The sequence below is a fragment of the Agelaius tricolor genome, unplaced genomic scaffold (genome assembly GCF_023055355.1).
Source record: "Agelaius tricolor isolate 1412-34295 unplaced genomic scaffold, bAgeTri1.0.p SCAF_9, whole genome shotgun sequence".
Classification (NCBI taxonomy): domain Eukaryota; kingdom Metazoa; phylum Chordata; class Aves; order Passeriformes; family Icteridae; genus Agelaius; species Agelaius tricolor.
The window spans coordinates 20,123,793-20,149,336 of record NW_027269269.1 but is presented as its reverse complement, the minus strand read 5'-3'; the positions used below and the strand labels follow the sequence as shown (position 1 = coordinate 20,149,336).

Sequence of the window (25,544 nt, the reverse complement as noted above, 5' to 3'; positions counted from 1 at the left end):
AAATTAGACTCTCCAGTGCATGTTTAGCTGAAGGAACAGATATGTGTGGGGAGAGCATGCATCAGGCATATTCTTCTCCTCCAATAATTGCATCCCAGAGACCTGCCTCCCGCAGACATCCCAACACTTTAACACCAAATTAGCAGCTACCAAAAAAAATCTTGGGATTTAAAGAAAGTTTTTTTGGATAAGCATGTCTTTCATCAGGACGACCATTTGGGTTAAGCATTTCCAACCTGCATCCCTAGGCTAGCAAATATCCTTGTCCTTAGCTCCATACTTAGCTGGGATTTCTCTTTCTTTGTGATGGAGACAGCAGCCTCATAGTGTGGTCCAGCGGCGCCTCTTGGAAGGCAACCTGAACAAGCTCCGGGGCGAGGCCAGGGGTCTGCCTGCACGGGTTCAATCTCCGCTGGCAAAGGACCAGGATGAAAAAATGGAAAAGGGAGAGGACAGGAGAAAAGAGACTTCACCCCTGCTAATACAGTGCCAGGTAAGGCAACAACACTGAGCATTTGCCATCACTGTGAAATCAGCAGCAGTGAGTTCCAGCTGCCCTCCTCCCAAGGGCCATGCTGAGTTATAAATTTCAAAGCCAGCTGCAGCCAAAAAGAAGAGATTTCATGCATGGCCTCTCCTAGAATCTGGATGCAGGTTTTCCAAAAGCCAGAGGAAAGCCTTTCTGCTACATGTCTTCTTCTAGTTGCCCATATTTGAACATAAATTACCATAATCACATCTCCTTCCTTTGAAGGCCAGCTTTCCCATGATACGAGGTATTTTATAACTGCATGTAAAAGCAAGGAATGTCTCCTTATCACTTGAAGACAGGTGCCTCTAGCTGATTTACATTTAACTAATTCCAGTCTAGTCTGATTCTCTCAGGTGTCAAAGGAGCTCCTCAGAAAGTGGATAACTGTGCTCCAAATTAGCACAGTTGCATCTCTTGATGGAAGCAGTATTTTTAGCTTCCTTTTCTTCTTATATCCTCCTATACCACAGAGCACGCTACTCCCTGGTCCCTGCAGTTAGAGAAAGCACATCCAAAAACTGTGGCCCACAGAAGAGGGCTGGATGCTTAGAGCTGCACAGTAACATGCAGATATGAGACTCACCAAGATACAGATCTGTTGTACAAAACCCATTTTAAAGCTGGTTTTAGTTCAGTTACCTGTCCTAAAGAACGTCTCCCATATCTGAGTGTAAAGGCTACACTTCCAAGAAAAATATATATACCTTTGAAAATTCATTTAGCACAATAAATTATAATAGGAACACAGCCTGGTAGCAAGTTTCTGAAAGGCTTAGATCAGATATCTCAGTACCAAGCAAAGCCACTGTCTGGTTTGTTTTGCAGCCTTCACTGCTGCAATTAGGCATTGCTTACCCTGCATTTTAGACTTTAATATAGCTGGGTTAACTAACCACACCTGGGGACAGACTGGCAGGATGAATGGCTCTCAGGGTAATTTCTCCAATTACTTGGAGCCTGGTTTTGAGCAAATAAAAGTGTTTCTTTTTCTTTAATAGCCTCTCCTTATTGTTCTGCAGGAGGAAGTTTATTGATAAAGGGTGGTATTTTTGCCAGGCATGCACACTGAACAAGGACAGGCATGTACAGGGACAGTAGCTAAGTCAGTGTTACAGTCCATCAGGCATTCCCTTTTGTGTTTCTATTGCACTGAACCCCAGCTGTCACCCACATTTTATTTTCCCTCACAGGGGAAGGTTAATGAGCATCACAAGCAAGGAAATAGACCTAACACTGCGTGTAACGTTCCCTGAATTCTGCACAGGCGTTTCTCTCTTTTTCTGCCCTTCTTAGGAGCCAGTCACTGTTTGTCACACTTGATCTTACACTGAAGGAAGGGAAGCTCTCCTCCCCTTCTTTTTGTCTTGCTGCTTTTGATGTTTACATTTGTGAACTTCAAAAAGCCTCTGCTGTCAGTAACAGAGCTGTGGCAGGAAATAGGATTCAGGCTGCCAGTTCATTTGAACCAGAGAGGTGAGCTGGTACCTTTTGGAGATCTGCTTGATTATAGTGTAGTTTTTATTAGAAATGGAGCACAGCCCCAGAGAAGTCTTTTTTTTCCCTGACTCCTGCAAAAAGTGAATCTACCATTTACACACAGGCAAATATGCTGAAAATCTCAAAGGGGTAACAAAGGCATCTGTGCATCTCTTGACTGGAATGCTTGTTAAGGTAAAGTCACTAAGACTTGTAACTGAATTTGACTAGGGAATAAACTCAAATATATGTAGACTTCAGTGGTACATGGAGATTCAGGCAGTAAGTGTTTTCACTCTGACAGGCTTTAGTTGCCCTATGTCTAAGTCCCAGAGATCACAGATAGACCTAGTCTATAATAGTTGTACGGCAGTCACTCACCCTCCTATTTGCTTAGGTGAGTTGCCCAGATGGTACTTTAGCATAATTACCCTTTTTTGTGACAATTTTTGAAAAGTAGTTTGCAAAACTAGTCATGATTGGCCTCTGCAACATAAAATCAAGCTGTTATTTTTTGTGGTGAGGCTTGTCTCTTGTTGACTTGGAAATAGATGCTGAAAAACTTCACTGCTGTAGAAGGCCAGTTTTCCTCTATGCCAAAGCAACCTAGGATTGATCAGCCTTTTGTTTGCTAAAGCAGCTTCTTGACTTTAGAACTGACATCATTTCAGAAAACACAGCTCATTATAGTGATCCTTACTGATTCCCCTTCCCCTCTTTCTTGGAAATTCTGATAATTGACATTTAGATAACAAATAAACGTGACTGGTAGTAACAGACTGAAAATTCTGGAGTAGACATGAGAGTGGGTAAAGTGATGAAAAGTCCTTCTAGTCCAAGAAGCCTTGCAGTGCTTATGAGCTGCCTGCATTGTATTTTTGGTACGCTGGACCAAGGACTTTTCTCAGGCTCTTGGTGAGTTCTCTAGGGAAATGGTTAGTGGTGAAGAGCTGTTTACACTCAATGAGATTAAATGTTGTTTTCTACAGAATAATCACTGTCCTATTATATCCTGTCAAGTCTCTAACTTGCAGATTTCCCAGCCTGCTCTGAAACAAAACTCAGTAATCTGCCTAGTGATACAGCTTAGGCTTATTATAACAGCAGCAGCTCATGCATCTCAAGTCTGCTGCTCCCAAGTGATTCCTCAGCAATTGCTATCCATGCTCCAGGTCTTGTTTCTGAGTAAAGAGGATGTGGAGGCAGATGTTTGGCATGCACCTGCACTCTGTGCATTATCTTGCCTCTCTGCTTAGTCTGGCCACAGTCTTTACAGGCAGGGCTGATGTGTTAGGGAGGACCAGGCAGCACAGATATTGCAGAGCTCTAAAATCAGAAGGGAGATTTTGCCATAGAATCACAGAATGGTTTGGGCTGAAAGGCACCCTGTTGGTATTGTCTGTTTGCAGCATTCCAGTATTTCTCACAGGAGTTGTTTTCTTCTTTCTCTTTATAACTACTCAGAGATAGCATGTTTTGGAAAATGAAATCTTGGAAATACTGGATGCAGCTCTCGGTGATGATTAATAATCATACACAGGCTTAGATAAGAAATCAGCAAATTGAGACATTTTTCTTGACCCTGATGGTGCTGCACAGAGTCCCTCATAGCCATGCTGGTCTGCTTAAGGTGTTCAAGCATTTAAACTTGTTGGAACTGAGCATGAGAGTAGAGAAGAAGTGTCAGGTTTGTTGCTGCTTCTGAGTAGTTCATGTCACAGAGTGCCATAGTGGACGGACGAGAATGAATCACAGGAAAAACACAAATGATAGTAGGAATACAATGAGCCCCCCCAAGGAAATTTTTGTGGGTGGGATTTTTTGGTGTTTTTTTGGGGCAGTGGTGTAAAACAGAGCCTTGAAGAAGTAGGCCATCAAGAACAGGTATGATCAGGCACCATAGGTAAAGATATATTTTGTAGATGACAGTTATTCCATCTTTTCCTATTCCTTTACTAAGTCCTGTTTCTCCTTTTTTTTTTTTCCTCAACCTAATTCTTATTGATGTTCTGGATGATGCTGTTTTCAGACCCCCTAAAATAAATGTGACCTGCTGTTACCTCATCACCTCAGGCCTGCCATTAAGGACCTCTCTGCAGAGGGGACAGAAAACAGATGGCAACCTTATCTTCTTTTCCCTTTCATGTTCTAAGTGGTAAAGAAATGAAATGAGCAAAGCACTGGGAACTATTCCAGTAAAATCATGCACAGGTTACTTGGGTGCAGGGCAGGGTGCAGGCCCCTTTGCCAAATGACACCAGCTATGACTATTGTAATATCATGTCTTATAAACTTAAAGAGCTATACAGGAATATGATGTAAGCCCTACACAAAATAGTCATCTCTTGATTAAGTTGTGTCTTGGATTCAGGAGTCACATGGATTTGCCAGTTATCTTGGGAACTGCCTTAAATTTAAGCTCATTTCAGGTGTGTTTGTCCTGGGTGCTCCTGCTTCTCCTTCAGACTTCTCCCTCTGGCAGCTTTTCTGCTGAGAATAAACGTTTAGCTCCGGGACATTGTTCCCTGCAACACCAGAAAAAATGGAGAGAAAAACTAGCACATTCTTGTATTCCTTTGAAAATTTTGCATATTACTTACTGCTCTGCTAACAAAGTCCATGTTGGTTTTATGAACAATTTCTCTAACTGTGCATCTCCTGACTGGAATACTGTTAAGTTAAAGTCACACGAAGATAAATGTCTGGGCAATCAAATACAAATGAAGGAAAACAAATTCAAACAGAAGTGTTTGAGAGAGATTTGCAGAGCACTGGGGAAACCACCATTGTCTTGGATGAAACTCTTGCCTTCTGACTACTGCCTAAAACACCACAATTTGGCTATGTTGCTCAGAAAATCCAAGTCACACTGTTGGAGGAGTGAATATGCCAATTTTGAGCCTACAGTAATTATCTGTTGTTGTTTTTTCTAGTGCCAAGGTCAGGTATTGAAAGCAACTGTTAACACTGGGTGTCTACCAAACCTCATCTCCAAGAGGTGTTTAAACCAGCTGGGGTAAGTCTTTGCACAGTATAAAAGGAGGGATGGCTAAAGGAAAAACCATGGCAAGAACCCAGGCACTCTGGATTCCCATCCCCAGGGATAATGACTGGCATGGCTGTTGAGGAGAAGATGCAGAGGGTGGGCTACAGGGAAAGGCATTAGAGCACTGGCAAAGGTGTGTGCAGACCCCAGGCTCTGAAGCAGAGCTGTACATTTCTGCCTGCCTGTGCTGCAAGGCAAAGCTGCCCAGCTGGTGGCTGGTGCTGAGGTTTTGCTGGTTGAATCTGCCTCCATGCATACGCTATGAAAGAGATCCCCCTCTTGTGGGCCTGTTCCCAGTGAGGCCCAGAAGAACTGCCATCTGTGAGAAGTCCTGGTTTTCCCCCTCTTCCTCTGCTTGAGGCAATAATACCTCTTGTGTCCCACAGGCTGGAAGAAGTGTCTGCCATGGACAGAGACCTCTCTCCTCCCATCCCCAGCGTTGTTGGCCGAGTAGAACATTTGGAGTTGCAATTTGGCCAGGAGACAGTGCTGTGTTCAGCACTGGTTGTAGGTGAGAGTGCCAGTCCCTCCTCTCCCTTGTTTTTCCTGTGTCCCTCTTGCCTTGCCAAGGGCATTTAAAGGACCTTTGGAAAAAGCATGACATGGTGGAAGGTTGGTGATGTGGCCACCTCCACTACAGGCCAACAGCACCATACAAGTGAATACCCTCAATGTAACCAAAGGCAAAGGGCATCGGAAGAGTACAGAGAAGACATTGAAAGTGGGGAGAAATTAGGTCCTTTTTCAGTCTTAACTAAGGATGTGAAAAATTCTCATTTCAATTCTAAAATGGAGCTGTCATAAAATTCTGCAGATGGCTTGATTAATCCTCTGGTGCCTTATGTTCTCCTACGGAATGGGCACTTGTATCTCTGGCTGTCTGCAAGTCATCAGAGAAAGTAACAGAGGGTACAGCTTATTTCCTAGAGTGCTTCTCTGTGTGCTCCTCTGCCTCTGCTGCAGGGAGCACCCTGAAAGAACCTGGAAGCCCCAGAGTGCTGAGTGTCCTTCAGTGTCCTGCAGCAGGACCCTGTGAAGGAAGGAGCCATAGGAGACAAAGTCAGGCCAGGGGGCACTGAGGCAGGCCCAGAAAACAGCAGGAAGGGTGCATGTTCTGCATTTACATCAAGCTGTGCATATGCTGAAAATAACAGGATTGTCTTCTTTCCCCCCGATCTTTCTCCCTATTAGTCTTCCAGCTTTACCTTCTTGCTTTAATCTGTTTCCCATCTTCAATGAGTCCTGTTCATCTTCCAAGGCTTCTCTTGCTCCCTCTTTTCATGTACATTCTTCCCACATTCCTAAGTTATCTAGAAAGAGCTTCCTCCTCCTACACACTCCAGCTTGCTCTTCTTTCCTGGTTTCCACTCTGCTTGTTCTTGCCCTTCATGGGGAATCTGTACTAGCACCATAACAGGTGAATTTACCCCACAGCTACTACCTACTACCCATTTTGTTGGAACATGGAAATGGCTGCCTGGAAGGAGCAGAATTGCCACACCTGTGTCTTACATCTCCCTGTGCTCTCACTTATGTGGTAGAAATAAATTGTAAATTACAGCCACTGGTTACAGGGCAAGCAGGCCTCCAGGAGACATATGAAGTGCTAATGAAATTACAAGTGGCTGCTGATTACTGCAGACTCCAGGACCTGGGAATTCCCCTTAGCTACCACTTCAACCCCTGGCATCTTCTATGTTTGCTGACACTGAAGACTTGCAGTGGTTACGAGTAGGACAGACAAGTTACATGGAAAAAAACACCTTAATGAAATTATTTCATAAGATCAGTTAGACTGCAGCCATTAGGTGCAGGCTTTGGTCAGAAACCTAAACCAAGAGCCTGCTTGCATGTGACCCTTATCCCCTCTCCTCTCCATTTTCCCATGCTTGTTCTCCCCTGATTCACCCTGCTGCTTGCCTTCTGCCTTTTGTCCTTCCCTTACACAGCCCACAGTAAGTTTCATGGGATCTCACAAGCCCCTTCTGATGTCTCATATTAAGTTTCAAACAATCACACAAACACCTTCAAATTTATCTCATAGTAGTCATGATAATCATGGTTTCCTTCTCTTATCAGCTGCAAAGTTCATTTTGACCATCTACAGGACTGTGCCTAAACAGCTCCTTTAAAGGCTCATCAGTGAGTGACAGAAGAGAGAGATTTATTATTGTCACTGCTACCACCTGCTTGTTAATGTTGGTGTGTTTAACTCATACTTTTCCTTGTTATTTTTTATCTGCTTCATATTGATTCATAAAAATTCATGAATCAGATGTTCTTGTATTTCATATCCTTTTACAGGAGAGACACACTTTCTTCAATGAGGCAGTATTACATAACCTAAAGTCTCTTCTCTCTTCTCAGATGATGAAATGCTGGAGTTTTGCATTGGCCTCCAGACTCTGTTGTCTCTTAAGGTAAGGACCAGCTCCTTGCTTATTGCAGGGGTCCTCTCAGGAAGCTCTCCAAGATCTGGTTGTTGTAAGCATCAAAATTACTTAATGTCCAGGTCTCTCAGGGCAATGCTTGTCACACAGCTGCCTGACTGGGTGCAGTATGCTCTGAGTCACTGACTCCTTCCCAGCCCTTCTTAAAGGTTTTAAGAAAGAAAACACTCAGTAGGATACTATCACATCTCCCATTTTCTGTATTCCCGACCATACAACGTGCAGGAGGAAACTGAAGAGGAGACAAGAAAAGGCACGACTTAGACCCATGTTGCCCTTGGAAGGCAGATGAGAACAAGCTGTGCCCTTGCTTTAAGCCAAGTGCAGCTGTGTGATCACATTCAGTGTCCAACCCTCACTGGCCATGAGTGGAAAGAGTCCTTTTGTCAGCTTGGCTCAGGGTCAGTGCTCTGCTGAGCCTGGCTCCTGGGTGGCTCAGGATATGGCTGCAGCAAGCTGGTTCCTGCCTGTCACACACTTGTGGCCACATGCCAGGCTCATAAAACAAGAAAAACCAATGGATTGAATGGCTGAGGGATGTGAGGACATCAACTCAGAGAGGGTCATAGGAAGAAGGGAGGGAAATGGCCCTGTGAAGGGTTTGGAGATGAACCCCACTACAGGGAGCTGGAGCAAGGAGGCAGCATGTGGGACAGGGAAGGAAAACTGTAAGGTCTCTACAAACCCAGAGAGGTGTTACAGGTGTTCCCTAATCATAGACATAATGATATTTGCTATCTGAAATGTCCAGAAAATAACTGTCTCTCTCCTTCTTTAGTGTTGCATCGACTTGGAGGAAGGAGTCCTGAGATTTAAAGCACTGAGTGAGGAGCTGCCTTTTCTACATGCCTCTGAAGAGCCTGGTCAGTGACTGGCTGCATTCCCCAAGTCTGGAGACTTGCTGCCATGAGAGAGAGATGAGGGTGAGGCTCCCATGCCCCTAACCTTGCTGAGTTCTAGGCTGAGGCATTCAATGGGGAGTGAGAAAAAGGCAAGTGGGTGCTGGAAACTGTCACTGGGAGTGCCTCAACTTGAGATATCCCTCCTTTCAGTGGACCCTCTTGCTTGTCCTGATGTGCCAAGTGGGCATTTTGTTCTTGCTCTGCTATTTGGCCCTAGTCACTCCAATTTCTGGTTCAGTAATAAATTTATGCTACCCCTTTAATGACTTTACAACACACTCTGTTCACAAGAGAGTCTCTGTGAACAATCTCCAGTTGTTCTGTTGACAGGAGAACAGCGTTTTCTTTGAAGACCTCCAAAGATTACCATGAATCTTTCCCTTCTCATTGCCTCAATGCCAGCATACACCAGTCCTGTTTCTTTGTCAGAAGGGCTCTGTTCCCTTTGTCTGTACTCTGGGAAGCTGGATTTTGCTGCTTTTTGCTGGCTCAGAGCAAAACAGAAGTATTTTCTGGGGAAAACTGTGGCAAAAACAGTTTTAGAGTTCTCAGTTCTAAGAAACCTTGACAGAAATGTTGAGTGCAGACACCTAAAGCACTGACAGGGGCTTGGGCTTTGCCATTGCATCTCTGGGCACTAAGCTATATTATATGAATGGCAATGCTTACCATCTCTTGGTGTACACCCTGTAACCAGACTTGCACACCCTGTTCTTCTGGCCAGGCCACTCCTCTCTGCACTCCAGCTGCTAGAGCTGCATCCCTGTTCCCTCTGCTGCTTCATCGGAGATCCTGCCACTCAGTTTAAATGCTGAGATGAATTACAGCACCAAGTCTTCTGCTCTGCCAGCTCCTTTCTTCCAACTTGAAATCCAGTGATTAAACATAGACACATCATCAGCCTTGAGTCCTGGCATCACACAGTCCATCAGCTTTGCTTCTCTTGCACCAAATGAGAATTTGTAGCATTAGCTCTGGTTAGAGAGCTGTGAACTCATCTGGAATGTTAAAGGTGATTATTAAGTCACTTAACAATTGGGTTTATTTGATTTCTTTAATTCCTTTTTAACTTCCATACTAAAGCATAGCTATATTAAAAATACATAATCTATTCTTAACTAGCCCTAGGAAAATGCATCAGATCAGGGCTTGTTCCATGCCTCATGGCTACTGATTCACTATCCCAACTGCAAAATATACCTTTATCCACCCTTAAAAGGCTATGACAACCCCATTTTGCCTATTTTCCTGGATTAAACGCCGCTGATTCTCTTCCTTTTTTATCAAACTGGTCATTGTCTCTGTTGTGCTTCTCAAAAAACGTGTGTATGCATTTTTGCTTTCTTTTTTTTTTTTTGTTAGTTCTTTTGTGTACTAGTTTAACACATGCTAAGGACATCAGAGTAAAGCCTGGCTGATATGATTTGGGATTCACTTACCAGTGATAGTCGGCGTGACTGGCATCTGCTGCTCCCACAAGGAGCAGCAGACTTTTACTGTGAGTCATCATATCTTGCAGCTTCTGATACATTCCTTGACATCTCTGCCACTCTTCTACTTGTGCATCTGACTATTTCTGGCTGCATGAACTGCTTTCCATGAATCTCTCGAGTGACACCAATGGTTCTTTCATTTAGTCATGAAAGCATGCCTGCTCCATGAGCCTGTCTTCCAAAGCAGCAGTAATTCCTCCTGGATTTGTATCACTTGCATGCCTGACTGGCTTCTCAAATCCCTATCAAGGGGTCTAGAGAGCTCACACTTGTACTAAACCATCTTGTATTCTAGCTGCAGTCTACGTGGTGCCTGGGCCAATTCTGCTGACAAAATCTTGCTTGTGATAGGCAAAACACCTGTTGCTATATGCATCAACTCACCCAGTTTCCAAATCCCACTGCCCTCTAAAAACAGCATGTAGAACAAGGGCAAATAGTCTATACATACAGATACCATGTCCATTACAAATCTTATTAATTTCTATGATCTATTTAAAAAAACCTCTAAATCACAACCCAAAAACTGACTTTAGCCCTAACCCAAACAATAAACCCTAACAATGACACTAAATCTAAGATGTAAGGCACTAAATCCTAATCCTAAATTTAACTCCTAAAACAAACTCTTAAAATTTAATGCTAATTTTAGCACCTAAATCAAATCTCCACCTCCTAACTATAAAACAAAACATTAAAAATAACACCCTAAATTTAACACTGTAGCCCCAACATTTACCATGTGACTTTAAACCCAAGACAGAAACCTAATCATAAAGATATTAACTATAAACCCTAATCCCAAAACCTAACCATAATCCCCAACCCTAATGCTAACCATGAAGCTAACCCCAACCCCTAAACCTAAACTCCAAGGCCTAAACCTCACCCCTACCTCTAAACCGCAAACCATGTAACAAAACCTAACCCCAACTCTAAACATATCCCTACACCTAACCACAACCACCTAACCCATGTCCCTAACCCTACACCTAACCACAACCACCTAACCCTATCTGATGACTTTTGTCCTTCCCACAAGGGGCCCTGTTTCCCTCCAGAGCACCCTGGGGCTTCTGCTAAGTTTTGCTTTGCCCTGCAAGGGGCCCTGCTGCCTTTCAGAGTGTCCCAGGGCTTCTGCCAGGCTTTGCCAGGCCCATATGAGGCCCAGCTTCCCTGTGGAGCACCCCAGGGCTTTTGTTGGGCTTTGCTGATGCCCAGGCAGGTCTCTGTTGCCTTCCAGAGTGTGACAGCTTTTGCTGGGCTTTGCTGGTGCCCACCAGTGCATGGGAAGGGGAGGGCCACCAACAGCTTTAAGTGTTGGCCACTTCCTCATGAGAGCAGTGCCTGGTGTCAGTTTTGCAGCTGGGTCCTGGCTAGGGCAGGGTGTAGGTGAGAAGGAGCCTTCAAACTGAAGCCAACAGGAATCTTTCCAATGATTTAAAAGGAGTGTTGCATGGGATCCTACAGAAAACTGCCATGACTTTGAGTTGACAATTGTTTGACTACTGCCTGTCACTTGCAGCCCTGCAGATACTGCACTCTAGCTGCTGCTGGAATTCACCAGGTGCTGTTCCTACATGTCTGTCTTGGAATAACTGCTTTTGCTCACATCCAGAACATCCTACAGCCTTTCTGAAGCCTTTCTGTGGATCATATGCCTCATATCCTAAACCATTAACAGTTCAGGCTCATCTTTGAATTGATGTGCTACAGTAGGTGAAAATCTCCAGCCCTATCTATTTCTCTCTTCTCTGCTTAGTGACTCCTTTTCATCCTCCTTTCCTTCTTTTCACACTGGTAAGTGACAAATTTCCTTCAAAAAGGAATTCTTTCCTTTTTAGAGAATCCTTTTAACACTTGCCTTGTGCCCTGGCTGCTAATACACTCCCACATTGTGCCACAATCTTGCCAGCCTTTCCTCTTTGTTTTTAACAACTGCATGTATAAATTCTCAGTCACAGAGAGGATGTTTCCAAGAAAGCAATAAATTAATAAATTTATCTGCTCTGAAATCAGCTCCAGGGCAGAAGACATACTCTTCACCCTCCTCCTGTCCATGTCAGTTGAACAGAGATCCACTCAGTAGAAGTCTCTTTTGTCCAAACATTGAGGAATCTGTTGCCAACAGATTATCTTGGAACTTCCCCATCAAGCTTTGCTACAGGCAGAACTTCCAGAAAAAAACATTTATATGACTAAATGAGAACTGCAGGTCATGATGCCATGGCAGACACCTCACTTCAACCCATTCACTAAATCACAGTCTAATCCTACAGGGTCAGTACCTGCTTTCCTCACCAACACAGTTCCTGGTGGGTTTTCATCTCCCCAAGTTACTTGGCATAAAATGACACACAGTTACTGCATTTGAATCTGTATTCTGAATTCTAGCCCACAGATATTTTTCTTTCTCCAAAGCATTTTTGTGTCATTTCATCTGAAGCATAACCTCCATTGTGAAAGAAGGAAGTCTTGGCTTTAAAACATGATTGTAAAATAGGACTTACAACATCTCAAAGAAGCCAACTCAACTCCCATCTACAAACATGGTCATTTTTAAGTCTTCCAACACTGGGAAGCACAGTAAGTAATTTTTGAGTGGGCTGGCAAGGCTGAAGACTGTCTTAATTGTAGTTTCTCTTGGAAAAGACTATTATACAGATATACTTCCCTACTCCCAATTCCAGTCATCTCTATTGCTTTTGGGAGATAAAGGGAGCAAAGGAATAATCTAAAGGTCTTTTTCACTGAAAATCAAAAATGCTAACACTTCCATACAGAAAGCAGAAGTATGTATATTCCATACAGCACATCCTGTATGTGTCCAACACTGGCTTCCTCGTGATGAGACCTATCCCTTCAAGACAAAAAATGGAATGTTATTATTTTAGGGATAATCTCTTTGAACCACCTTGGTTGTCAGTTCCTATCAGGGCTGCTTTCTAATAGAGTGGGCACAGCAGCTGTGGAACAGTCTGCAGGGAAACACCTGCCATGGCAAATCTCTGGAACAGTGTGCAATACACCTGGGGTGGGGAGAAGGACTTGTGTCCTTCCTGAGAACAGGCACTCTGCCAAAGCCATAATCAGGACCACTTCCAGGAGCTTGGGGTCACTTGCTTTTGAACAGAATGGGAGCTGCAGCCATCCATATTCCCAGAGGCTTGCTCCTTTCACTACCACCAGGTGAGCTATGGCATTGAAGACCATTGAGCCACATACCTACGTTTGCATTCAATCCTCCTTTCAAGAGAATCCACTGGCACATGCCAGGATACACCTAAAGAATTATAGAAATAACTAAATTATAGCAGAAAGATAATAAAAACAAAGGCAGGGATGGAGAGCAGGTTTATTACGTCTCAGGAAAATAAGGCAACCCCCTTCCTTTATTTTTTTGCTAGTAAATTGAGCATCAGAACCAAAGCCATGAATCATTTATCTGCAAATACCCCCAGTGCCTGAGAATACAGTCAGACTCCTCACTTGCTGTGTGCTGGCACTGGGACATACAAAGGTGTCCTGCAAATGCTGCCCTGTTGAAAAGTTTCCCAGCACCAGCAGGTTATGCCAATCTGCTAGAGAAGGATACAGCAAACATTTTCTGCTGTGTGGGAAGGAACCACTTCTAATTCCAACTCTACAGCTTGCGTAGGCTGGCAAGGACAAAGAGACAATTAGTTACAAAGAAAGTATAATGTAACTATATCACTCCAGAGACAGGGCCTTAAGTGGCTCCTTCCCAGAGAAGATGGACACTTCACTTCAGAAAAATTGTTGCCAGTGGAAGTAGCCTGAATAACAGACTTCAGGAAGTATTTGGCTCTTAGGAGTTCAAGGCAGGAAAAAATAAGGAAAGCCATCTTTTGTCCAAGGAACAGTAGAGATGTTCAGTTTATTCTTCTGTAGACACTTTTCATTTTCTCTTGTGCACAAGGGGCACCGGAGCAAAATGCATCTGCAAGTTATTATATGCTGCACGCAATATAAAACTGTCAGGGGAAGCCCTCAAATGTTCGTATTTTTCCTCTCCAATGGTTTTTAAGAGCTAAAAAGTTTTGGGGAACAGATGTTTTTGTAGTGTCTGTATTTTCTCACCTCTGCTTTTGATAGTGTGCATTGCCTGGGCTTGCACAGCAATTTTATCCTCAGGCCAGCAAAAGAGGGTTGGGGTGCACAGTATTTGCAAGGCTTTTGCCCCATTTTCTTTTAAAGATGGTTCTTAGAAAAATGTCATCTCTTCCTCAGCAACCATTTCCCATTCTTTCTCAACAATTAATAGTCCAACAGTGGATCAGTTTGACCTTCCTTTCTTGGAAATCATTCAACCTGTACAGCAAAGTTTGTTTTGCATAAAACAGTTCCAGCCATGTGCACCCATTTGTACACCCCTTGCGCTTGTGTTGCTAATAAAGGTTTATATTTGGTGTTGCTAATAAAGATTTATATTTGGCATGGACAGACAGCACTCAGTTGTTCTGTTATGAGTGTAGGCCACCCTGTTTCCCTGCCAGGCCCTATTTGCCAAAAGCTATGGTGATGATTCCTGTTGGGATGGGTGGCTGCACATCTCAGTGTCACAAGAGCTGACAATTTGTTGAGGTTGCAGTCTAGGTCTGACAAGCTTCAAGACAAACTCCTTGCTTTAGCCCACGAGTAGATGGTCCCTGTGGTATCAGCTCTCCACAGCTCACAGACTCCAGCCTTGCTGCTCTCAACAGCACTGTTAATAAGCTTTATTATTACTTGAAAGGTCCTGCCTGAAGAGTTCAGTTTTACACAAGCACTTAGTAGGACAGGGGAACATTTAAAAATGCTTCTCAGCAAGGCCATTAAAATGGAGAGAAACTTCTACTGCAGTTAGAGAGTCAGAAGACAGAGTGGCCTGAGAAGCAAGCTGGCAGGTACAGAGCAGCTCACACCATTTCACTGCTCCATGCTCCAACTTCCACTGCCACCAAATGCAGAGGACAGCACTGTCCTCTGAAAAGCTTATATAAATCTACAGAGGGAAACTGCAAAGAACAGCTAAGGCTTATTATGTAAAGATCCTGCCCTTCAACCACACAGGGCTGCTTCAACAATAGTCACTTTCACCAAGGGCAAGACACTCCTTTTCTCGATACAAAGCACTTTCTCCCAGTTAGGGCTGCCCTTGGATATTTTGCAGAATAAAGCATAGCAGGTTTTCAACTGCCTGCAGGATCTTTAAATGCTGCCACTTGCTCCAGATCACTGAATTGTATTTGCTGTGACTCAGGCTGTTGTAAGGGCGAAGGGACAGCTCCATCCATCACACATGTCCAATAAAACATCACACAACTGAAAGGGGATAATCGATGCAAGCCAGCAGGTAGGCCTGCTGCCCCTTTCCTAACAAGCTGAGTTAGGCAAGAGTCAAGCTAAGAGAGGGAAAAGCACAGCAACAACAGCATGTGGAAAGGCTCATGCCTGAGCTTTTGCAAATGATCTCCACTTTACCAGACTCCTCATGCCAGCCAGTGGGACATCACTTCCAGCCCACCTCTTTCAGCTGTGCAGGACTCAAAGCATGATGCTCTCCACAAGAGGCAGGAGTGGCATTTCCACTGCTTATTGTGGGATGGCCAAGCTCTCATAGCACCACAGATCCACAGTTAAGTCAGATTGGTCTTACTGACCACTTCACAGCTGCTTTGTTAAGTCACAGCCTTCTCTGGGATCACCCTGCCCAAGAAGATGGAGACAAGCAATGACTCTTGACCAGAGCTGGGTTTGCTGGAGCTGCTCTCTCTCCACACCTCATTAGTGCAAGTTGTGCATGTCTCCAGCTACTCAGAACAGGTGATTTGTGAGAAACTGCTTGGCAGAAAAGCAGTAGCAAAGACAAACAATGCATGGCTCTACTTTAAATACACTTAAGTGGGAGAGAAGGCCCATGCCTGCACCCTAACTCAGTTCCTCCATCTCCACTTCCTGCACTGTGATCCTGCTAAGAACTCACAAGTATTCACTGAAGTACTTCGAAGAATAGGTCAAAATGGGGACTTGGCTCAGCTGTTCTCTCCATCTGTGACCTCACTGCTCCTTCACAGTGACCAGTGGAGCACTTTAGTTTGCGAGGATTATGGAAACTGGCAACAGAAGGCCTACGTGCAGGATCCTTGGCCCTTTCTGTTCTTGTAGCTACCTCATCTAAAGGCAAACCAACCCACCACATACAGGCGAGCCTACAGCCAAGAACATCCCTTCACAGCCTGTAGACCCTTTCCAGTTTGGAAGTTTTCACAAGACAGGGAAAGAACAGTCATCTTCATCAGATGCCCAATTCCAGCTGCAGATGAGCTTGTGCTAGAATTAAAGATGTCAGCCTTCTTGTTATAAGGGATCCTGGATGCCACTGCAGTGGGTAGAAGAATCTGTTCCAGCAGGATCCTGCGAGGGGCTGCTGAGATGGTATTTCTCAGGAAAATACAGTGTTTTGTGAATCAGGTTTCTGACAGCATCAACATCGTTTTTGTCTAAGAAGAAGAGAGAAAACCGGTTGTTAGGAATTCTCACCAGGCAGTGTGAAAGCCTCTTCCTCAAGAAATACTCTGGTTTCCAGCACATCATCTGCCATCTCATCCTCCTTCTTTCTGTACGTCCTCTGCTCTTTCTGCACTCACCTACACCCAGCTGCTGCAGGAGACTTTCAAACTCTGGGTCACCATCCAGGATTTTCAACAGGTTGGTGGACTCCATTCTCTCCAGCTGCACATCCCAGTAGATGTAGATCTTCTGGCTGAAGCTGACATAAACAAGGCAGGGACTGTTGCTCCCTTCTTTGCATGCATAGAGGCCTGCAGAAAGCAGAAGTGTGGAGATCTGACTACTTCCAAAAGGAAAGAGAAAGCAAATAATTGACATTTCATGATGAGGTACCAAAGCTGTTAGCAGAAAACAGCAAGCACCTGGGCAGAGATAGGGGCCTGGGTATACAAAGTCCCTTTGAGACAATCCAAGAAGCTGTCTCTGAACTGCATGAAGCTTGGGAATGTGCAAGCTGCTTCCTGAAGGTCTGAGAGACAGGATTGAGCAGAGCCAAAACTCAGGCTGGTTCCATGGGCTCCTTATCTCCACTTAAGAACAGCTTAGAAGTCTGCAAATTAAAAAAGCAGTGTGGAGGACAAGAGACCACTGTAGCACCTCCAAAAAGGACAAGGAAAAAACCCCAAGCCACCATAGACAAGTCTCAGCATCACTTTCTCTCATGGTTACTTTTCCCAGATGCCACCAGAGGAAAGAGTAGCTGGGCCTTGTGCAATATGCACACAGGGAAATTACTCCCCACTGCAGGCAGACAAAGGATTCTGGGTCTCTTAGATGGGAGCAGTAGCTCTGAGGGAAAACGCTGTGAGGGCTGGCTTTGCAGTCAGGCTTCCCACCTGCACAGAAGGCACTGACATTCTCATCTGCTTGGAATCTGGCCACAGTGCGATTGTGGTCGATGATGTACGTCTGCCCGTCCCACGCACAGGCAACCACCTCCTCGTGCCCATTGCCCTGCAGGAACCAGAGCACTGAGTATTACACAGGTGTCACCTACTCCCAGGGACAGCCAAGAATCTTTCTTGCTGGTTCAGAGACACAACACTAATGTCTAGATGTCACTTCTGGATATCTCATCCAGATATTTTGCACTTGGAGCTCATCCCTGTTCTATATGGCAATCCTTACATACTGTAAGAGATTTTAGACAATCAGGGTATTAGCAGTGAGCAAAACCATTCAGCTTTGCAGCAAGACTGAAAAACAGCTGGGAGACAAAAGTTTATGAACGGATAAATGGATGCTGGGTCTAACAGGCAGACACAGCTCAACCTCTTGCAGCTGGGCAGACTGACCTGAGTGCACAATGTACTGCTACAGCCAGAACACTCTGTGTCATCCTGAGATAATCCCAGCCTTTTCCAACTGAGTCATACTCCTTCTGCCCTTCCTAAGTTCATATGCACAAAGCCATGCTGAGTTTTTGTCTGCATCTCTCCCAGCCTTACTCAGATACTCACTGTAACATCCAGCTTTTCCAGAGCAAAGAGCTGGTGATCAACCTGAACAGACCAGAGCAGCTTGTCTGCTCCCTCCATCAGTTTCAGTGTTCCTGAAGAAAGAAAAAAACAACTGTCTCGAAAACAATAAAAGAGAGCAAGATGCTTGCTAATGCTAATGCTAGGCCCTACTCTTTCAACACTCAGGGTTGCAGAGAGTTAACTGCTAATAGCACAGGGATGGACTTGGCTGCTAAAGCCACAGTGGACACTTGACCCCACCTACCAGGCTCCCATTATGCAGATATACTGCAGCAGTACTGGGCAGGGGGCACTGGCCATGACAGAATGAACATAAAGAAGCCTCTATCCTCACAGTGCCCTCTGTGCCTTCATATAAAATATGTCAGCAGAAGGGGTCTTGGAATCAAATTCTCTTGCCTGACCCTTGAACGGTTTCTGAAGCCCTCCCATTCTTTTAAAAATCAAAACCACTGAGCCCCTGGATCCCTGTTTTGAATTAGTGACAGGCCTTAGCTGCCCCCCAGCTCTTCTTCCAGGGCACTGGCAGGACTTACCATCCAGAGTACAGAGGGCAAAGAGACCTGAGCCACTGTTCTCACTGGAGCCTGTAAGTGCAAAAGAAAATTACTGGCGTTGATGCCATTTTGTAAACATCGTCCCCTCCCTCTCCTGAAAACAATAAAAAAGATCCAAACCAAGCTGATCCATGCTGCCTCCTTTCCTTGCCCAGTTGTGTGCAGGACAGCAGTGACAAATGTCACTAATTAAATCTGACCACTGACCACTGGGCTGTTTCAGCCCTTCAGTAAACTCTCTACCTAGCTACTAAAAAAAGAAAAGATATGCAAGGTCAAGTTTTAAAAATATGACACTCTCAGAGAGAGGACTGGAGCAGTATTCAATGGAAGCTGCATTTAACCCTTTCAGTGACAACATAGGAGAGGTACAGGCTCCCTGAGGAGGAACCCAGGAAACCTGGCAGTCAGGGGCAAGCCAGCAGAGCTGAAAGCAAGCAGGCAGTTTCCCCAGAGTAGGTTAACAACACGAACCCACCTCCAGTGCCCATAGACAGATCCAACCTACAGCCCCCTCCACATTCCCAGACTGCAAACCACCCCCTTTCTGCAGATCAGCCTAAAGCAAAGCCAGCTGGTTGGGTGCTTAGCTGCCCCTAGTGATAAGCACCCAGACAGGCTCTGATCCAAGAGATCTGCTGTGTCCCCCTTGGAAACTGGTCAGGATGGCACTCTTCAGCTGTTCCTTTATTGATGGTCCAGCATCAGTGGGCTTTTTCACAGCCTGCTCTTCATCCCTTATTCTGTGCGCCTTCGTTTTTCACAGACATCTCTCAATAGATGCAAGGCTTCATATGCAGTGAAATAATTGATTTCGTGCTCTGTTGACCATGTTGCTCACAGCAGCATCAGAGATGCTAAAAACATGACAAGCTTAGGAACTGGGCAGGAAAGGTCCTCTGAGGAACGCGAAGAGGGCAGGTCCAGTGGATTGCTCTTGTCCACAGCCTCTAATTACACTGGACAGGCTGAATCATTCTCAGACAGCACTGCAAGAGGCAATACTTGGGCAGAGCAATACAGGAGCAAGTGATCTCTGCTGGGAGTTTTCTGCCTTCTATTATGCCCAAGGGGGAGTGAAAGCTTATTCTCCATAGGTACCAAAGGAGGGTTCAGGAGTTACAGGAGGGAAGCAGTGTCAGCGTGCAAGGAAAGTCTGGACACAAGAGCAGTGTGTCAGGGCTGAGAGAAGCTGGCAGCTGTGCTGATCTTAGATACAAGACCTGAACACAACACAGTGGAAAAAACCAGAGGACAATGATATAGATGAAATATGAAAGCAGCTATGGAGAGGTTGGAGCTGCACAGGAGAAGGAGGAGCAGCAAAGAGCCACCAGGAATTGAGATTCAAATGCTCAAAGAAAAGCAAGAAAGAAGATGAGGCTGTGGGAAGGAAGAGATGCATCGAGGGAATAAGGAGTCATAAGCTGCAGCCATGCAGAGGCAAGGATCAAGGACATCTGTAGGAGCATGGCATGGCAGCCATTCAAACTGACTAAATGCAGGTCAGCAGAGGCTGCAGAAAAACTCTTGTGCTGAGTGAAGGATAAGGGCTACCTAGGGAAGGACAAACGCTATAAAAAGTTCACATGCAAATATCCAACTGTCCTTCTTTGGGAGCTGGCTAAGAGAGGCTGAGATCCCTGTGTTCTTGCAGCACAGTTTTTTTCCCTACCACATGAAATTTGATTTCATTCTGTACTGAAAAACCATCAGGGGCAACTGCTGGGCTGGAGACCCCAAGCTGCTGATCTCTCACCTCTGGCAATGCTACCAATGAGATGAGTGGAGACATTCTTGTTGTGAATCCGCCCAGATGTTTGGTGTAAAATCACATCTCGAACAGGGGCCTCACTGGGGAAAAGAGAAAGACAACAGGGAAAAGTTACAGAACCACACCTGGGACTGTCTCAGAACCATTTCAGGAGCAGTGTATTCCAAAGCTTTACAAATCCAGACAGTGCCACAGTTTGTGAACAGGCTGACCCCTTCAATGGTAAAGGAAGAAAATGCATGCCACCCCAAGTATTAAAGAAATATACCGATTTTTAAAAACACAAACCCAGAATGATTTCATGCATCAAAAAAAAAAAAAAAAAAGCTCAAAAAAGGAAAATCAGTAAAGACTGTATTCCAATGAAGGAAAAAAAGGACAGTTTTTGTCATTACTCTTAGAAAAGCCTGTCTGCTTTTCTCTCACAAAGCATCTGCCCAGACTGAACAGGTTGGTGAGAGACTACATCTGGGCCTGGCTTCTGGTGAACAGGACATCATTCTACTGAGTTCTCTAAGACATCAAGAAGACTTGCCTAGGTCCCCTCCTGCTGCAGTTTTTTGTGTCTGCCTTGAAGTCTCACAGAACAGCACAGAAGCACCCAAATTCCCCACCAGGGTCCTTCCAGCACCAAGACAGTAACAAGCACCTCACTGCTCATCCTGGTTGCTGTGGTTGTGATTTACAGCACTGGCTGCCAGGAGTCTCATTAGGAAAACTTCTAATTGCCTCATCTGCAGAAAACAAGTGAATGAGCCCAGTTTTATCCTGGGCTTCAGGTGTATTTGGTTTGGCCCAGTCCCTCAGCTGTTATCCTGCAATCTGGTGACCTTCTCTGGAAATCTAGGTCACTCACTTCCCTACCTTAGCTCCCAGTAGTGAGGAACCCTCAAGGAACTGGTTTTGCCACTCTCCTTGCCCAATTCAAGAAGAGAGTGGGATATAAGGAAAGCAGCAGTATTCATCTTTGTGAGAGAGACATGAAGAGCGTTCATGGAAGCTTGGGTGTAGGCAGGTTTAAGTGATGAGGTGCCAGCAGCAGAGCAGGCCACTGAAGCAAGGACAGTGACAGCACCCCCTGCTTTGCAACAGTGATGTGGTGGCACCCCCTTTTAACAGGCATCCACAGTGGCATGTGCCCATGCACCCCTGCAGGAACAGCCTCACCTGCTCGGGACAGAGCCGTCCCTTCCTGCGGCTGCGTCCCGCTGCTCCGTGTCCCAGGTGCACAGCAGGATGGCATAGCCACAGCCTGGCTGTGACACCATCAGCTCTGGTGAGCCATCAGGGCCTGGATTCACAGACAGGCTGTCCACCTACAGCAGCAGAGGAAAAACATGGATAAAGTCAAAACTCCAAAAGGTTTACAGTGCTCCCTGCAACTAAATTTGAATATGGCAAATCTGATAGAGCTGAGCAGCAGCTGAACAAATTCAGCTGGAAGCAAAACATCCAAGTTCAGTAAAAGGTTGGTTCCCTACCTAAAGCCACTTTAAAACAACACAGGTACTTCCCACTAATGCTCTCCCATCAGGCAAAAGCAACTGCTTCTCAGACCATCTCCCAGCTGTACAGAAAAATCACTGGGCAAATCTCCTCTCAAGCCATCAACATGACAATTGTTTTGTTCATAGGACTGAGATTCTGTGCTTCTTCTCTTGAAAATACCACCTCTCGAAGACTGTATGACAAGTACTGCTCTGAACATCCTTTTTCCTTACCTGACCTTCTAGAAGCCATTTCTTCAACAGGATCAGCTGCCCAGAGACATGGTCTGGGTTCTCTGATGAGTCCTCCCAGCGGAAGGCACGGACCACCCTGTCAGTGTAACCCACAACCAACTCACACTTCCCATCTCCATCTGCAGGGAAAAGCAAAAGTCAGCCGGACTCTCTCAAGCCCTAAGAGCCCAAACATGCAGAAACCACTCTGCTGGTTTCTATAGTTAGCATCCCTGAGGACCCCAACCATGTCATGAAAGCTTGCACCTCAGAAAAATTCTGAAGTTCTTGTTTCTCCCTTCCATGACTTGGCTGTGGTTTGTTGGAGTGTCAGTTTCAGCAAGACAGTAATTTCCTTCTGCAAGTCCCCCCCACCTTCTCTCCCCAGTGCTTCATACACAAACCCCTTCACCCTGCATTCCCACCGCAGCTCTGTGGCTCACCAATGTCATTGATGAGCATGACCTTGGTGTTGGCAGGAATGTGCTGCTTGAACACTGGCTTCTGCTCTTCTGCCCCTGCCAGCTCATGGTGGCCTGAAGCATCTGGGTGTTTTGAATTCAGAGAAGTCAGGTCAAAAAGATGAAACCAGCCTTCTGCACTCACTGCCACCACGAAATTCTGTGAAGGAAAAGAAAAACCTTTTAATTCTTCCTCTTTTAGAAGCTGCAGAAGCTGTCCCACAGCAGGGCAAAGGAAGACACAAGAGTAGATCGATCAAGATCAATGACTGCTACAGAACAGGAGGTTTTTGGCCAGCACATGAACTTCTCTGCTACTGGCAGGGTCCAAACTTCCTGCTCATCTTTGTTAGAGTACAGTATCAAGTGGATATGTGTGCAATCCTCAAACAATGTGTGGCTTTCTCAATGCCCACGTCAGCTCTGCTCCCCACTAGAGGAAACACAGCTACAGTATTTCGGGCAGGGTGCCTGAACTGGGACCTTTGGACTCATTGGTCCTGGCTTAACCCCCAGAAACAGCAATCCAACAAAAGGAGTCATAGTAGACCCAGTGGAATTTGCTTGGGAGTCCAGACTATTCCATGTCTCAGTCTTGTTTAGATGACCTTAAATGCACACAGCCAAGTGGCAGAAGGACCATGGCCTACAGCAGACATCAGCCCAAGAAAGGCAAAAGCCACTGAGCAAAAGGAGCAACCCTCAAACCACCAAAGCCTTGTGGTGCTCTCACAAGGGCACATGGAAATCAAAAATGCTCTCTGAAGATAGGATGGATTTCCTTGCTCTCTAAAACCCACATAAGGCTCACAGAAAAATACCAGTTACACATACACAGAGGAACAGTTTAAAAACAGTGGTGCTAAAAGTCTATGAGCAAAGGCAGACCCTGGAGAGACAGCACCTGCAATCTGTCCTCCTCTGTCACACTCAGCACATGACATGATCCTAATCTCCTGAACACTTCCCACGTGCCCTACAGACACAGCTGGGAAGACCTTGGCTCCTCTCACCTTTCCTTTATTGCACACATCTCCCACACGGACACATGTGAGCTGCAAAAGAAAACAAGGCCATCCATGAGAAAAGGCAACCCAACCCAGCACCCTGGGATACATCTCTGCCCTACGCCCTCCTCTCCCATAAAGAATCTCTTGAACTCCTAACAGCCTTCTGAAGGAAAAGGACAGCAGAGTCAAGGGACAGAAACACAACTGGCCAGGGCCTGGGGCAAACCCCACAGTGCACAGAGCAGGGCAAAGGTGGGACAGAAGCCCAGTTTGTATGTTTGTCCATTAATTTGCTCATTGCTTCCAGCCCAAGGGGCTGTAGGCAAAAGTGGGGTCTTGAATAATTACATGGAAGACATCAGAATCAGTTCTGGCTACCATTCCTCTCCAGCCCACATATTCCTAAGCAAAGGATAGCTGGCTGCACATACACCAAAAGGCCCAACCATTTAGAAAATTTGTCAAGAACTGACCATTCCTTGGCAAGATCGCACAGCCCAGGGCTTGCTATCATCATTCTTGTAAACATAGAGCTTTCCATTGGTGTCTCCCACCACGAGTTCATTCAGCTGTACAAGAAAACTGGGTTAGTAGGGAGAAATCCACAATTACATTAACAGTAAAAATTTCAGAATTCATATCTAAAAATCACTGTGTGGGAAGAAGCAGCAAAACAAAATGAGTTAAAAGAGACAATCTTGAATCAAAATGGAAACTCTGGGAAAATATAAAAGCCCTAATTTTATTCTTGCCGATTAAAGAGATGGAGAATGGCTCCTTAGAGCAACATCCTATTACCCACTGCTTCTCCACTCATTGTTTCAGAGCTGTGTCACTGACTGTTTTAACATCATGCTTGGATGTTAGAACAATCATCATTACTCCATCTTCCATCCTTCAATCTAGATTGACTTGAATCATGTAAGGAAGATGATGACAATGACAAAAACACAACCATCCAGGAAGAGAGTGCAAGAACACAACAGATTTACACAGGATGTTCAATCGCACTGCTGAAGGGGTGAAGGAATTTCAGAATGGTGATTATTTCTTTAAAGAAGATTTCTAAAAAGAAGATTTCTAAAATCACCAACCCTCCATACTGATGAGCCTACTCCCATTACCCCATCTTCTGCATCATGCTTCTTTGTATTTAAATGGTGTTCTTTCATAATCCCCTGCACACCTACAGAACCCTACAGAACAACTTTTTATGGGGAAATCTCTTTAATCATCCACTGCATTGCTAACCATGACACTTTCCAGGATAAGGCTGTAAAACACCTTGACTGTTGAGGAGAAACAGCTGACATGTAGCTGACTAAGCTAACCTCTTCCTGGCTACAGAAAAATCAAAACCAACCATTTCAGGGGCTGACAGCAACATCCCAATGCCCACTCCAAATGCACACCAATCATTTCAGGGGCTGGCAGCAACATTCCTAATCCCTCCATCACAGGGGTCAAGAGACACCGAGACTTGGCTCTGCCCTGTTTGTGATCTGCTGTGCCCAGCAGAGCACCACGGCATCCCCACCGCTGTGACAGGCAGTGTCTATGAAGCAGAAGCGAAGCTCCCCTCAGGCTGTGCACCACCCAGGGCACGGGTAATGGCGAGGGAAGCCCTGACCCGCTGCAGCCCAGCAAACATTCCCTTTGCAGGGGCATTTCTGGGGGCTCTGACCGGGCACCCGCCAAGTCCCGTGTGTGTCCCCGGGGCTGGAAGCTCCTCCCGGCATCCGCCCCGGGGCCGCACAGGCCGCTCGGGTCTCCCCCCCAGCCCCGGGCCGGCCCCGTCTCCGAGGCGGCCCCGCGGGCACCCCCAGCCGGCCCCACCCCGGTCTCCGGGCTCGGACCGTGTCGTTGTCGGCGTCCCCCAGGCAGATGGCGTGCGGGAAGAGGCTGCCGGCGAAGTCCAGCGCCACGCACTGCACGTAGCTGACGGAGCGCATGGCGGCAGGGCCGGGCCGAGGCTGCGCGGGCCCGGGCACGGCGGGAGCGCGGGGCGGGGCGGCCGCAGGGCCCGCCCGCTGCCCACAACACCGCGCTCCGGAAAGGATTTACACAC

The 25,544-nt window shown here is 45.7% G+C and overlaps 2 protein-coding genes across 3 annotated transcripts in view; one reads left to right on the top strand and one right to left on the bottom strand.

The window, feature by feature from the left end:
* Positions 1-14,363, top strand: part of NRIP2 (nuclear receptor interacting protein 2) — a 19,678-nt gene extending 5,315 nt beyond the window's left edge. The window contains exons 2-6 of the mRNA XM_071433025.1: positions 317-493; positions 4,942-5,024; positions 5,441-5,565; positions 7,422-7,474; positions 8,283-14,363. Of these exons, the coding sequence (XP_071289126.1) occupies positions 317-493; positions 4,942-5,024; positions 5,441-5,565; positions 7,422-7,474; positions 8,283-8,375 (531 nt within the window). The 3' untranslated portion in view covers positions 8,376-14,363. The remainder of the gene's footprint in view (positions 1-316; positions 494-4,941; positions 5,025-5,440; positions 5,566-7,421; positions 7,475-8,282) is intronic.
* Positions 13,237-25,480, bottom strand: ITFG2 (integrin alpha FG-GAP repeat containing 2). Of its 2 annotated transcripts, XR_011680117.1 has the most exons (13): positions 25,333-25,480; positions 23,950-24,045; positions 23,480-23,521; positions 22,449-22,626; positions 22,006-22,145; positions 21,452-21,600; positions 20,270-20,364; positions 18,490-18,540; positions 17,933-18,024; positions 17,309-17,426; positions 16,550-16,723; positions 15,036-16,402; positions 13,237-14,958 (listed from the first exon to the last, which is right to left on the bottom strand). XR_011680117.1 is itself a non-coding variant. In XM_071433023.1 (12 exons), exons 1-12 carry the CDS (start codon positions 25,426-25,428, stop codon positions 16,260-16,262), a joined length of 1,374 nt encoding a protein of 457 aa, XP_071289124.1. In that variant the 5' UTR covers positions 25,429-25,480; the 3' UTR covers positions 13,237-16,259. The 2 variants fall into 2 exon arrangements, 1 of the variants encoding a protein (XP_071289124.1); XM_071433023.1 differs by having other exon boundaries at positions 13,237-16,402.
* Positions 25,481-25,544: the final 64 nt, after the last annotated feature.